Raw genomic sequence first — 13,004 nt, forward strand, 5'->3', positions numbered from 1 at the left:
GAGTTTTCCAGCAACCAAAGAGCCAACCAGGTAAGAGGCAGCGCAGCATCACTGTCCTTATTATTAGGGGGAAATCCACGGCTCACACTCTTGCTTTATTCCAAGCCACAGGGAAGCCCAATGAAGACTATAAGATTCTCTGATTACATCATGAAAGAGCCCCTTTCTATAACTTATCTCGGGATTTGGGGTCAATTACCTAGTATTACACCACGGCCCTCCGAAACGGGGTAACTCTGAGCCGCTTTTTCTCCCTTCTTCCCATTTTTCAACAGCCCTCCCGCAAGTACCAGGAAACAGATGGAAGAAGTCAGAATTAAATTACCTGAAGAATCGACTGTTTTCAGAATCCATCGCGTGGCACTCTCGCTTGCTGCTGCTGACCTCCGAGGCCTTCTGGACGTTTGTCCAGTGGATCGGGGACTTGCAGAAGAAGACACCCATTCCCTTCGGCCTGGCCTGCAGGCGCCAGGAGGTGAGGTGAAGAGGAATAGCAAAGGAGTCCCCTGGCATTACGGAAGGCAGGACGACGGGTTCTGCAACCAAACAAGATGTACCAACGTGGTCTTTAGAGCAACACCTTTCCTCGATCCCTTCCTCTACCCAAACATGTCTCCTTTTCAATGTTACTGTTTTCAATCAAAAACACGCTTTCTGCAGCAGTGGTCTTCAGCCTTTCCGGATTCGGGACCTCCCTCCTGCCCCAATCCCCAGGTGGCAAAATAAGAACCATTTGGCCATCAGCACACGGAAGGAAGTCACATGATAGGAAGAGTAGGAGATCGTTCCTCTGAATCGAACTTGTTCGAAAAACGAATCCTCTCCTCCACCTAGCGAAATCCAGCTACTTAGCATGTGTGTCGAGAGAGGCAGGGGGCATACACCTCTTCCTTGCAATATATGCACGCTAGCATCAGGCTCTTTCTGTGAATCAGCAAAATAAAAGCAGCACTACTGGAATTCACCGCCAGCAGGTGAGCTTCCACAACCCACCCGAGGGTTCTGCCGCGTGATTTGAATACCACTGATCTTGCCAACTCAGCCACGGGAGGCTTAGGCTGAAACCCTCCGGGCACAGCAGGTGTAAACTAACAAAAAAATTGAACAACAAAGATAAAGACTTTTTTGAAGAATGGAGGGATTTTAAAGAATATTTAGAAAATAAGTGGGATGTTAAAAATAATCTACTCAGCCACGGGAGGCTTAGGCTGAAACCCTCCGGGCACAGCAGGTGTTGTTCCAAACCACGGTCGTCCACTGACCTGAAACCACCGGAAGCGTTTCCAAAGGCACCCGCAGGCTCAAGAAGGTTAGGGAGCCCTGTCTTAAATGACTGGACCCACTTACTGTCAGGAGCGGAAGGACTGTCGAGCCTCAGCTCCATCGGAATCTCCAGCTTGTTCCTCACCATCAAGGCCGAGCGCACCGTGATCACCTTCCGGGCACTGCCTTCCATGGTGACCGCAAAGACCACTCGGACCGGAGGCAGGGAAGAAAACTGCGAACCCACGGAATGGAACAAAGGTCGGACAATATATCCACATTCCGCAACAGCTAGAACAGACAATAATCTACATACATTTAATTCGTAAGTTCATGGAGGTAGACGTGGCTCCCCCCTTCCTCTATAGGGGGCACGAAGACAGGGTGGCTGACGACCACAAAGGAGCTTCATGGCTAAGCTGGGATTTGAACCTGGGTCCTTCAAAGTCCCAACCCAACACATTAACAGTGGTATATGTTGCTAAACCAAACCAAAATTGGGCTTGCCTGTCTGGCAATCCTGTTCTAAAACTACCAGTGCATTGTAAAGTTAGCAAACTGATCGGGGAGGTGTTGAGCTAGACAGCGGGCAAAATCTGCTAGCAAATGTTAGAATTTGTCACTTGCAAGCCAGACCCTTGGCCTATCAAGGTCAGTACCGTCCCCTTTGACAGGCAGCAGCTCTCCAGGGTCTCCGGCTGAGCTCTTCCACATCCCCTACTGCCAGAACTTTCCACTGGAGATGCTGAGGACTGAGCATGGGACCTTCTGCATGCCAGGCAGATGCTTTACCTCTTCCCTACAGGTCGGACCATAACCAACGGTTTGAAATTAATATACTTTTTTATTATTTATTGATCGCTATTAAATCAGAAGTGTTTTCAGCTAAACATTAGGAAGGATTTCCTGACCATTAGAGCAGTTCCTCAGTGGAACAGGCTTCCTTGGGAGGTGGTGGGCTCTCCCCTTTGGAGATTTTCAAACAGAGGATAGATAGCCATCTGACAGCAATGCTGATTGTGTGAACTTCGGCAATTCACGAGAGGGAGGTGAGGAAGGGTTGTATCAGTGCTTAGTTCTTGCAGCCCTTTCTTACACGCCCAGGGAAATGCTGATCGCCACTTCGGGGTCGGGAAGCAATTTTTCTCCAGGCTAGTTTGGAGGGTTTTTTGTCATCTTCTGGGGATGGAAAAGGGTCACTGGGGGTGTGGAGGGGGAGGTATTTGTGAATCTCCTGCATTGTGCAGGCGGTTGGACTAGATGACCCTGGAGGTCCCTTCCAACTCTATGGTTCTATGACTCAACGAATCTCCCTCATGCAGAGCTAGACCACTGGTTTACCGAGGTCAGTACTGTCAACTCGGACTGGCAGCAGCTCTCCAGGGCCTCAGGTAGAGGCCTTTCACATCACCTTTTAACTGGATCCAGGACTCTCTTCAGACAAAGTACATGCTCCACAACTAAGCTACAACAGCCCCACCTCAATTCCTATTTGGGGAGGGGGGGGCTGGTTACAGTATTTCTAAACAAGACAAACTGGAGGCAGCTGTGCTGGTTCAAGGCGCCTTGAAAAAAAATACTTAAGGCATTGCCAACTTAAACGAGCCTCAGCAACCTGAGTGGAAAGAGGTCTCTGCTACAGGAGCAGGCAGGCAGTCCAGAGGGCTCCGTCAGTCCAGCCTCCTGCTGGGGGAACAAGCTCTCCTTGCCCAGCGCTTGAATGTGGTGCTGACAGGCGCTGGGGCCCAGCCCTCTCCAGCCCAGGCCAAAGCCAAGAGGAAAACCAAATAACTTCCCTGCCAAAGAAATCTAAAAACTTGAAGCAACCACAATGTACATTAGAGCTGGAGAACAGACTGCCCCTTCCACAGGAACACCACAGCCTGCAAAAACACCCATATCGTGTTTAAGAAATAGACGAGGAAATCATCCTGCACCATCTCCGGAGACATCTGGATCGGGGCGGTGTGGCAGCACTGGTGTTGTTAGATCTGTCGGCAGCGTTTGACACTGTCGACCACCAGCTGCTGACCCATCGCCTTGCCAACGTGGGGATACGGGGGCTTGCCTTGCAATGGTTTGCCTCTTTCCTCCAAGGTCGGGGACAAAGGGTGGCTCTCGGGGGTCAGCGCTTTGAAATGGATTTGGAATTATGGGAATGTAACTAAATGTTGAATATTTTATATCCAAAATAAAAGTTTTTTGAGGGGAAAAAAAAGAAGTGTTTTCAGCTAAACATTAGGAAGGATTTCCTGACCATTAGAGCAGTTCCTCAGTGGAACAGGCTTCCTTGGGAGGTGGTGGGCTCTCCCCTTTGGAGATTTTCAAACAGAGGATAGATAGCCATCTGACAGCAATGCTGATTGTGTGGACTTAGGCAATTCACGAAAGGGAGGTAGTCCAGCCTCCTGCTGGGGGAACAAGCTCTCCTTGCCCAGCGCTTGAATGTGGTGCTGACAGGCGCTGGGGCCCAGCCCTCTCCAGCCCAGGCCAAAGCCAAGAGGAAAACCAAATAACTTCCCTGCCAAAGAAATCTAAAAACTTGAAGCAACCACAATGTACATGCAGAGGACGGGAGCAATTTGACATTAGAGCTGGAGAACAGACTGCCCCTTCCACAGGAACACCACAGCCTACAAAAACACCCATATCGTGTTTAAGAAATAGACGAGGAAATCATCCTGCGCCATCTTATTGCAGGATGAAATGGCCCGTTTCCTTTTTTTAAAATTCCCATTTTTATTCAGTGCTGTAAATTCAGAACGGATTCTGCTTTAAATGTCTCCCTAGATGCAGGGGTCATTTCCTGCAGGAGTGTACAGGAGCAGAGCTCTGGCAGTAAAGAGCCCAAGAGGCGGGCACATGCAACAAGCCCCACCCCCTGCTCCCAGCAGCCCTTAGTCAGAGCAAGAAGCAGCCAGGTAAGTTGCAGAGTTCCACCCAGTCCAGTGGCACCTTTAAGACTAAGTTTTATTCAGGTACAAGCTCTCCCTCCTCTGCGAGGACAGATCTGCACGTTCATCCCTCCCCCAATAGCTAGCAATCCAAAACAGTCCAGTGGAGCCTGAGCGGTGGGTGTTGCCTTCTGACACACTTCTGGTGATGTCAGGGGGTGTGGCATATGCAAATAAGTTATGCTAATGAGCTCATGCACCCCTTTTTCTACAAAATGACCCCTGCCTAGATGCATCAGATATGATGGATAATTATGATTTTTCTTTTGTCTCTTCAACAGTTTTGGCAGGTTTTTTCCCTTCCTATTTTCACAACAAACATTAATTTTTAAAAAATAGCATGTGGCTCAGACGATTTCACAGTCAAAGCTAACTGCTAACAATAAATATAGATAATGTCTTTTCTCTAATCAAAGAAGTGTAGCCAACTCTGCAAACTGTTTTGAGTTATTGATTATCCTGCGCACGTTATTTTGTTTGCTCTCAAGTGTCAGCATGGTATCAGACTAGTATCTGAGAGCCCTGAATTCAAATTCCCGTATGGCCATGAAGCTCACCTTGGGCTAGTCACCTTCTGTCAGCCTACCCTGCCTCACAAGCTTGTTGTGAGGATAAAATGGGGAAGGAAGAGACGTGTACATCGTCCCCAAAGAGGGCGAGATAAAAAAGCATTGGACAGATCGGCTCACATTCAAAACTGAACATGCAAAAAAGGGAAGTCCACCAAAGATAAACAAGCCGCTACTTACATAAACATGAGGATGGATGATGTTTGTCCTGCTTATTGGGCTGCCAACCTGGGGAGGAAATCCAGAAATAAAAACCGCACAGTGATTATTACGGAACTTGTTGACACCTTCCGCATTTCTTGAATATGCAACAAAACCTGAATGACTCCCAGCACCAAATCAGATTGGTCTACCTTCTGCTTTTTCCAGGGGCATGGAAGACATTTTGCTTTTAACTATTTTGGTGAATTTGTTTTGTATTTTCTTTGTACGTGTGCGCGCGCACACGAGCACACCTGGAAGTCATGCTTGACTTCTGGCGACCCCTAGTGGGGCTTGGACATTTCAGAGAGGTGGCTTACTATTGCATGCCTCTGCCTCCCAGCCCTGGTATTCCTTGGAGGTCTCCCATCCAAGTACTTTTCAGGGTCGGCCCCGCTTAGCTTCCGAGATCTGACAAGATCGGGCTTGCCTGGGCTATCCAGGTCAGGGCTGTTTTGGTGAATTTTTAGAAGAAGAAGAAGAGAAGAGATTGGATTTATACCCCGTCCTTCACTTGGAGTCTCAGAGCGGCTTACAAACTCCTTTCCCTTCCCCTCCCCACAACAGACACCCTGTGAGGTGGGTGGGGCTGAGAGAACTCTGACACAAACTGCTCTTTTTCAAGGACAGCTGTGCCAGAGCTTGTGGCTGAACCAAGGTCACATCAGCAGGTGCAAGTGAAGGAGTGGGGAATCAAACCCGGTTCTCCCAGATTGGAGTCCGCGCACTTAACCACTACACCAAACTCTTTTTAAACAAACAAACAAACAAACAAACAAACTGTAAGCTAGGTATAGGATGCAGCCTACAAATGCTACAGATAAATAAATATCCACGTTCAAGATAGAAAATAATTATAATTTAATTAATGCTTTTCTGCTTGAGCATTTAGGAAATATCCAGAAAATGCAATTGCTTGAAGTCCTTTTTTAAATAATAATTTTTATTAAGATTTTTCACAACAGGTAGTATAGGATGCAGCCTACAAATGCTACAGATAAATAAATATCCACGTTCAAGATAGAAAATAATTATAATTTAATTAATCCATTTCTGCTTGGGCATGTAAGAAATATCCAGAAAATGAGAATATGTGGAGACCAATTGGGATGTCAAAGAATAATTTACTTTATTTTGATAACTATTAAGAACAGAAATAGAGAAAGATAATAATTGAATAGAAGAATATAATGTTACCTGAAAAAAAACTAATAGCGAAAATGTAAATTGATAATTGAACATTAAAAGGGACAGGGGGGAGGAAGCATTGCGGGAAACCACTGGAAGGGGGGGGAGATATGTGCAATGGATATATGTTAAAGGAAAAGATGTAATTTTGAACATGTTGTAATATCCAAAATAAAAAAGTTTGATAAAAAAAAGAAATATCCAGAAAATGCAATTGCTTTAAGTCCTTCTTTAAATAATAATTTTTATTAAGAATTTTTACAACAGGTATTTTAAAAAGGAAATAAAAATACAAAATTAAAGAAAACAAAAAAGAGAAAAGAGATGAGAAAAAAAGAATATATAATGAATATAAAGAAGTGACTTCCGATTTTCTCCACAACAAATATAAGTAAAGTTAAAAATTTACTCTGACTCTGTAATTTAAAAAAGCCACCAAAAAGCGCACACACACACCCCCAGCCGATCTGAACAGGGTAATTAATGCAAGTTGGGTCAACTTCCCACAGATGAACCTCTGGGCCAGTTACGGGACCAGGGCTTTATTATTCTCAGTTTAGCAAAAGCAGTCAAAGGTCTTCACAGTCATTTGTTCAAGGGGGGGGGGGGAGCCCCACCACTGACACTCACAAAAATCCCACTGCCGACAGAAGAGACTGCAACAGCATTATCAACCAACCCCCCCGCCCCCCGGTACCTGAAACTAGAACTTACGGTCGATGAAGACGTGCTCTTGTCGGGGGCTGCGTATCGGAAAAAAATCCCCACTTTGTCCACCGAGACCGGACTGACTTGCTCCCAGCCGTTCACTCGCACCTGCAGCTGATGAATCCTTAGGTCGTGTGTGTGCCTGCCGGCACAGAGCAAGGCAAAGATCAACATGACGGCCAATGGAACAAGATTTCTGGATCAGCTCCAAGCCCCTGGTTCCAGTCTCATTTAGTGACACGCAGATACTGCTTCTCATCTAAACTTGTTTTTGCCCCCAGACAATGTATTCTTTGGTGCCCTGACTGGGATGGGCCAGGCCAACCTGATCTCATCAGACCTCGAAAACTAAGCAGGGTCAGCCCTGATTACTACTAGGATGGGAGACCACCAAGGAAGTCCGGGGTTACTATGAAGAGACACGCAAGGGCAAACCACTTCTGTCCGTCTCTTGCCTTGAAAATCCTACAGGGCTATCATACATCAGCTGAGAGCTGACGGCACTTTCCACCACCAGTTAGTGTGTCGCCCTGACCTGGGTAGCCAGGCTAGCCTCATCTCATCTCTGAACATCTCTTGCCATGAAAACCCTACGGGCCCGTCATAAGTCAACTGTGACTTGAAGTCACCTTACACATACGCATTCTTGGGTGGTTTGGTTTTGGGGAGGTGGGGGGTCTTCTGGGTTCCACTGCAATTGGGTTTTATTGCTGTCCTTGGCTACCATGGGGCCTCTGAGCTGTAAGCTGTCTTGACTTTGTTTTGGGAAAGGCGGAAGGTAGATCTTTTAACCGACTTGGATTTGCGGGATTTCGTTATCTTGAGCATCGCTTGATAACAATCTTGTTTTATTGAAGGGCTTCAGCACACTGCAGTTCCTTTTACCAGCACCTACACTACACTGGATAAAATGTGTTCGCTTCTTCGTCGGTCTCTTGCAGAATTATTTCCTCCAGTAGTGCTGTGGTATCAACTTACAAGAAGTAAGTGTTCCCGCGAAGCTGACTTAGTGTGAGCTACCTCAGATTTTTAGCCTCCGGCTCACACATTTTTGTCTTAGCTCAGGGAGGATGGCTCCAGAGCAAACTAATTTATGCGGTAGCCAAAACGCTTGCTCACAACTTTAATGTCAGTCGCTCACAAAGTAGGATTTTTGCTTACAGGACTCCACATCTTAGAGGGAATATTGGCTACGGGTCTCTGAAGAAGGGTCTATACAATGGGGGGGGGTTTACCTGGAAATCCATAACATGTATAACTATGTTTATTGCAACTTTTTATCCTGTCTGACTAATTAAAGACAGGGTGGGTTCCCCCCGGGTTCCCCCCCCCAGTTAACACAGACACTGTCACTTTGCTTTATAAGCATTCTTATTCTTTTCCTTTCAACAAATCCATCTGGCCTCTACTGCTGCAGCAAATCAGAATCTCAGGTTGGATGGCTGTCGAATGCTTTGACCGGAGATATCGGGAACTGAACCTGGGACCTTCTGTGTGCAAAACAAGCACTCAGCTACTCAGCCAAGGCCTCCGCCCCAAAACAGTGCGATGAACTTATGAAGCTGCCTTCCTACCATTGGCCTACTCTGACTGAAGGCTGCTCTCCAGGGTCTCAGACAGAGAAGGGTCTTCCCCCAAATTCTGTTACCTGAGGTCAGGGGTCATTTCGTAAGGGCCCCGGCGGTGCACCTGCAAGGCCGGCAGGAGTGCAAGGAAGCCCCGCCAAGGCCCTCCCTGGCCCCAGGCAGTCAGGGGTGGGGAGAGGCGGGGAGGAAGCAACTTACCCTCCCTCTTCTCCTGTCTCCTCCTGGCTGAATGAGGGCTGGAAGCGGGGCGGCCGGAAGCAGGGGGCGGGGCTTCGTCATGTGCCCCGCCCCCTGCACCTCCCCCCCAAAATTACCTCTGCCTGAGGTCCTTCTGAGTGGAGATGCCAGAGACTGACCTGACCTTCTCTATGCAAAACAGGTGATTTAAACCTGAGTCGTGGCTTCTCCCAAATCATAAAATCATAGAAATGAATTATACCAAGCCAGAACAATGGCTCATGTAGCCCTGTAGCATCTTGTCTGCCTGGTGGAACCCCTCCAAGTTCTCAGGCAAAGATCATTAACTGGGAATACTGAGGACTGGAGGTGGAGCCCTCTGCATGCCCCTCCCCAAGCCCCTTAAAATAAAGCCCCATAAAAAGGCGGCTTCTCAAGCATTATAATGTGATAGCCAGCATGGACGGTGGTTCTTCACCTGTGCCTCAGTTTCCCCCTGGCTTCAAACTCAAACGGAACCTCTTCGCCCGTCAGGACTTCCCGCCACTCGCTGACTTTGTGCGCATCATCGAGGAATGTGCCGTTTTCCTCTGGAAGGACACCGGGGCTTCCGCTGTGCGAGAGCGCGGCACTGAAAGCAGAGTCACACCAGACGGTCACATTTTGCAGGAAATCGGACATCTCAACTGTCACGCTTTGCATCTTAATAGGGATAATGTGTGCATCTGAATCTAAGACAGATAAAACCTCTAAAGCCTGCTAAAGAAAACCCCTCTGGTTTACGACATCGATGTAGTGGTTAAGTGCAGAGACTCTAATCTGGGAGAACCGGGTTTGATTCCCCACTCCTCCACTTGCAGCTGCTGGATGACCTAGGGCAAGCCATAGTTCTGGTCAGAGCCGTCCTTTAAAGAGCAGTCCTCTAGAGAGCTCTCTCAACCCCACCTACCTCACAGAGGACCGCCAGAAAAAGAGAGGAGCCAGAAGCCGCAGCTGAAAGGAAAAAAAAAAAGCCGACCCGAGGAAAGAACCCCCCCCCCTCCACTGGGTGCTGGTAGGGATGTCCCCCCTGATGAATTGTGGCCTTAGATAGGGATAATGGATAACTGTATAGCCGCTCAGAGACCCCTTCGGGGATTAGAGCGGGATAGTAAGACGAAAGTAATAAATAAATAATAAATAAATATTGTGGGGAGGGGAAGGGAAAGGAGTTTGTAAACCGCTCTGAGACTCCGAGGGTGGGGTATAAATCCAATCTCTTCTTCTTCTTCTTCAACTCTTTTCTTCCTCCTCCATGAGGTTTAGTGTGCTATACACCAAAGACTGCAGCAAGCAAGTCACAGATGGAGGAGGAGAAAAAGAAATAACGCAGTGCGGTGCAATAATTAAGGGTGCTGGACTAGGAACTGGAAGACTCAGGTTCGAATCCCCACTCTGCCATAGAAGCCTGCTGGGGGGCCTTGGGCCCGCCACATGCTCTCAGACTAGCCTACCTCACAGGATTGTTGGGAGGATGAAATGGAGAACGACAGAAGCTGCTTTGAGTCTCTAGTGGGCCGAAAGGTGGAGTATAAATGTGGTACATAAATAAATAATCTGCCAGAGAAGTCCTGAACCCCAACCCCAAGGCAGTTTAAAGCACATGAAGCTCATAACTTGCCCAAGTAAAAGGCCTCAATTTCCCCCCTTCTTTGCCCAAGTCTTCTTACCGGGTTGGGGTGGTGGTCAATGTGGCAAACCAGAGAGTGCAACCGGTGTGATTCCGCAGGGCGAAGGGCACGAAAGGGTGTCGACGCTTTGGAGCCTTCATTTCAGCTGCAAAGAGACGAGAGGAGAAGAAGTCAGGGCGGGGAGAATGCAGCCGCGTGACTTTTCGTCTTCACTTCCAAGAATCAGACGCTGCTCCATGGTCAGTGGTGGCCCTGGCTTGGCCCGCCAAAGGCAAGCTGCTCCTTTGGTCAGATGCTGGGCCATCCTCTTCTCCAAATGTTGCTTAGTCCATTGAAAACTTCATGTCTAAGGCCTTGACTCTAATGGTACTTGCCCTGTCGACTCAAGGAATGGACTTAACAAACAGCATCCCTGGCACTGTCTTACTGGGGATTTGGCTTAAAGATTCCATTGCTTTAAAAGCAGAATTACCGCATCTCCCTGTAACAGCTCAGCTTACCAGCTGCTTGGAGGAGGGGGAAAGCCTGTCCCTTTAACGGAGGCTTGCCATAAAAACCTTTGACTTCCCATTTCCACACGAGCCACTGTTAAAGAGACAGGACAGGGCTTTTATCCAAACCTGTTGGCCACTCACCACACTCCTTCAGTTATCTGAAGTGTCGAAGCAATGGTTTGGTGCTGTGTCTAAACACAGCCGGTCGCCTGCTCAGGAGCAATGCTCCCTCTAAGCTGTGGAGCCTTGTGAGCAATCCTAATTTGTGAGCTACCGGCACTAAAGTTGTGAGCGAGCGATTTGGCTGCTGCATAAATTAGTTTGCTCTGGAGCCATCTCCTTCCTGAGCGCAGACAAAAACGTGTGAGCCGGAGGCTAAAAAGCTGCGAGCTGGCTCACACTAACGCTGCTTAGAGGGAACACTGCTCAGGAGCAGAAAACTTTGCTGTCTCTAAGAGGCCACCTGTGCATCGAGCATGCATCATGAAGGAGCCCCAGAAGGCCTCTGAACTCCGAATGGGAGGCCTCACTTTAGCCTGCCCACTTTGCAGCCAACTGCAGTTCCTGGACTGAAGCATATGTCCGGTGCAATGCTCAGTACAGCGAGCAGTTCTGATCAGAGCCTGGTTTTCCAGCTTGGGAAGGTCTGCCTCCTGCCAGGCAAGCCAGGAATGCCCTCTGGATGGAGCAGGGTCCAAAATGACCCGGGAGAACTCAGCCCTGTGGAATAACGCAGAATGGGGATTGCCCCAGTTACTGGAACCACCATATGATTAAACAGGGAGGAAAGGAAAAATGAACGCGTGCAACAAAAAGTAAATTAATTCACTTGGCTTTGCAGTTATAACTAGTGCTAAGGGCTGCGTCCCTCCCTCTTTCATTCACATAAGTGTGACATCCTCTTGAAAGTCAATGGGCAAAAATGAGATGGGGATACAGATGGCTATTTTAGGGAGAAGCGGGCTGTAAGGACAAGTTTCAGCGGTCACGTTTAGGGATGGGCACGAACAGGGCTTTTTTTGTAGAAAAAGACCAGCAGGAACTCATTAGCATAATAGGCCACACCCAACAGGAAAAAACATTTGCATATTAGGCCACACCCAGATAGCACAGCTTATTAGCATATTAGGCCACACACCCCTTGTTACCAGAAGTGTGGTCATCCAGTCACACCCACCTTTTGCTTCTTCTGTTTACCTTGTTTGTTGTCAAAACCCAGGGCCTTTTTTTGTAGCAGTGTCTTTGCATGTTAGGCCACACACCCCTAATGTAGCCAATCGTAATGCGTTTCTGCCATTGGGTGTGGCCTATTATGTTAATGAGTTCCTGCTGGGCGTGGCCAACTCGGGAGCCAGCCGGAACTCCGTTCCTGTGCGTTCCTGCCCCAAAATAGCCCTGGGCACGGACCCAATCACGAACCGTGTGTTCGAACCCGAACCGGTTTGACAAATGGAAAAGTTTGTGAAGGTTTGCGAACTGTCATTCGTGAGACCCCATGAACCACAAAACACCACGAACTTCCATTTTCCCAGTCCGTGCCCATCTCTAGTCACATGTGTCTTTCAGGATGTGCTCAAAACACTTTTTTTTTGGGGGGGGGGCTAGATGCAAAACCCCAATTGCGTGGCTACAGTGGTTTCACAAGCGCATCACATGCTGGGAGTATAGCATGCACGTCCCTGCCCTCACTCTGCGTGATTGGTTGCCGTGATTCAGAGACAGTGCTGAGCATCCCACAGAGGGCAGTGGGCACTGGGAAGAAGGGTTTGGCAGTCACTCTTCGAATAACTCTTGCCAGGCAGGTGGCGAAGGTGGGGAACCAACACAGCGCTTCCATCTAAAAATATTTCTCAGCTATTGTGCCAATCCATCCAAGGACAGCATGTTCTTTTTGTGGGAAAGGAAGCAGCTCCAAGTGATTCTTCTGCTTCAAAAGCGGCGGCTTATCACCAGGCAGCAGAGCTGCTGAAAATGGCTCACACGGCTTTGGCTTTCAACTGGAGCTGCTGCTCTGTGCTGGCTCAGCCTCTGCCAGGAGTTAGATCGACAACAGACAGCAAAGATCGTTCTGAGATGCCCGCAGTCGGGGCTTCGCTTCATGTCCTGTCTTACAACGACGTTGCGAAGTCCCAGATACAAAGGGGCATTCCCAAGTGGCACTTCCCTGAGTGTGAGTGAGGGCAAATCCTGCTGA

The 13,004-nt window shown here is 48.2% G+C and overlaps 1 protein-coding gene across 1 annotated transcript in view; it reads right to left on the reverse strand.

The window, feature by feature from the left end:
• Positions 1-321: 321 nt before the first annotated feature.
• Positions 322-13,004, reverse strand: part of VPS13D (vacuolar protein sorting 13 homolog D (S. cerevisiae)) — a 77,117-nt gene continuing 64,434 nt past the window's right edge. Inside the window, exons 39-44 of the mRNA XM_015428281.1 lie at positions 10,356-10,461; positions 9,125-9,277; positions 6,890-7,025; positions 4,967-5,014; positions 1,348-1,498; positions 322-536 (exon numbers count right to left, since the gene is read on the reverse strand). Coding sequence (XP_015283767.1) covers positions 322-536; positions 1,348-1,498; positions 4,967-5,014; positions 6,890-7,025; positions 9,125-9,277; positions 10,356-10,461 — 809 coding nt within the window. The remainder of the gene's footprint in view (positions 537-1,347; positions 1,499-4,966; positions 5,015-6,889; positions 7,026-9,124; positions 9,278-10,355; positions 10,462-13,004) is intronic.

Source organism: Gekko japonicus, unplaced genomic scaffold (assembly GCF_001447785.1).
Source record: "Gekko japonicus isolate JY-2015 unplaced genomic scaffold, Gekko_japonicus_V1.1 scaffold2604, whole genome shotgun sequence".
In the NCBI taxonomy this organism is placed as follows: domain Eukaryota; kingdom Metazoa; phylum Chordata; class Lepidosauria; order Squamata; family Gekkonidae; genus Gekko; species Gekko japonicus.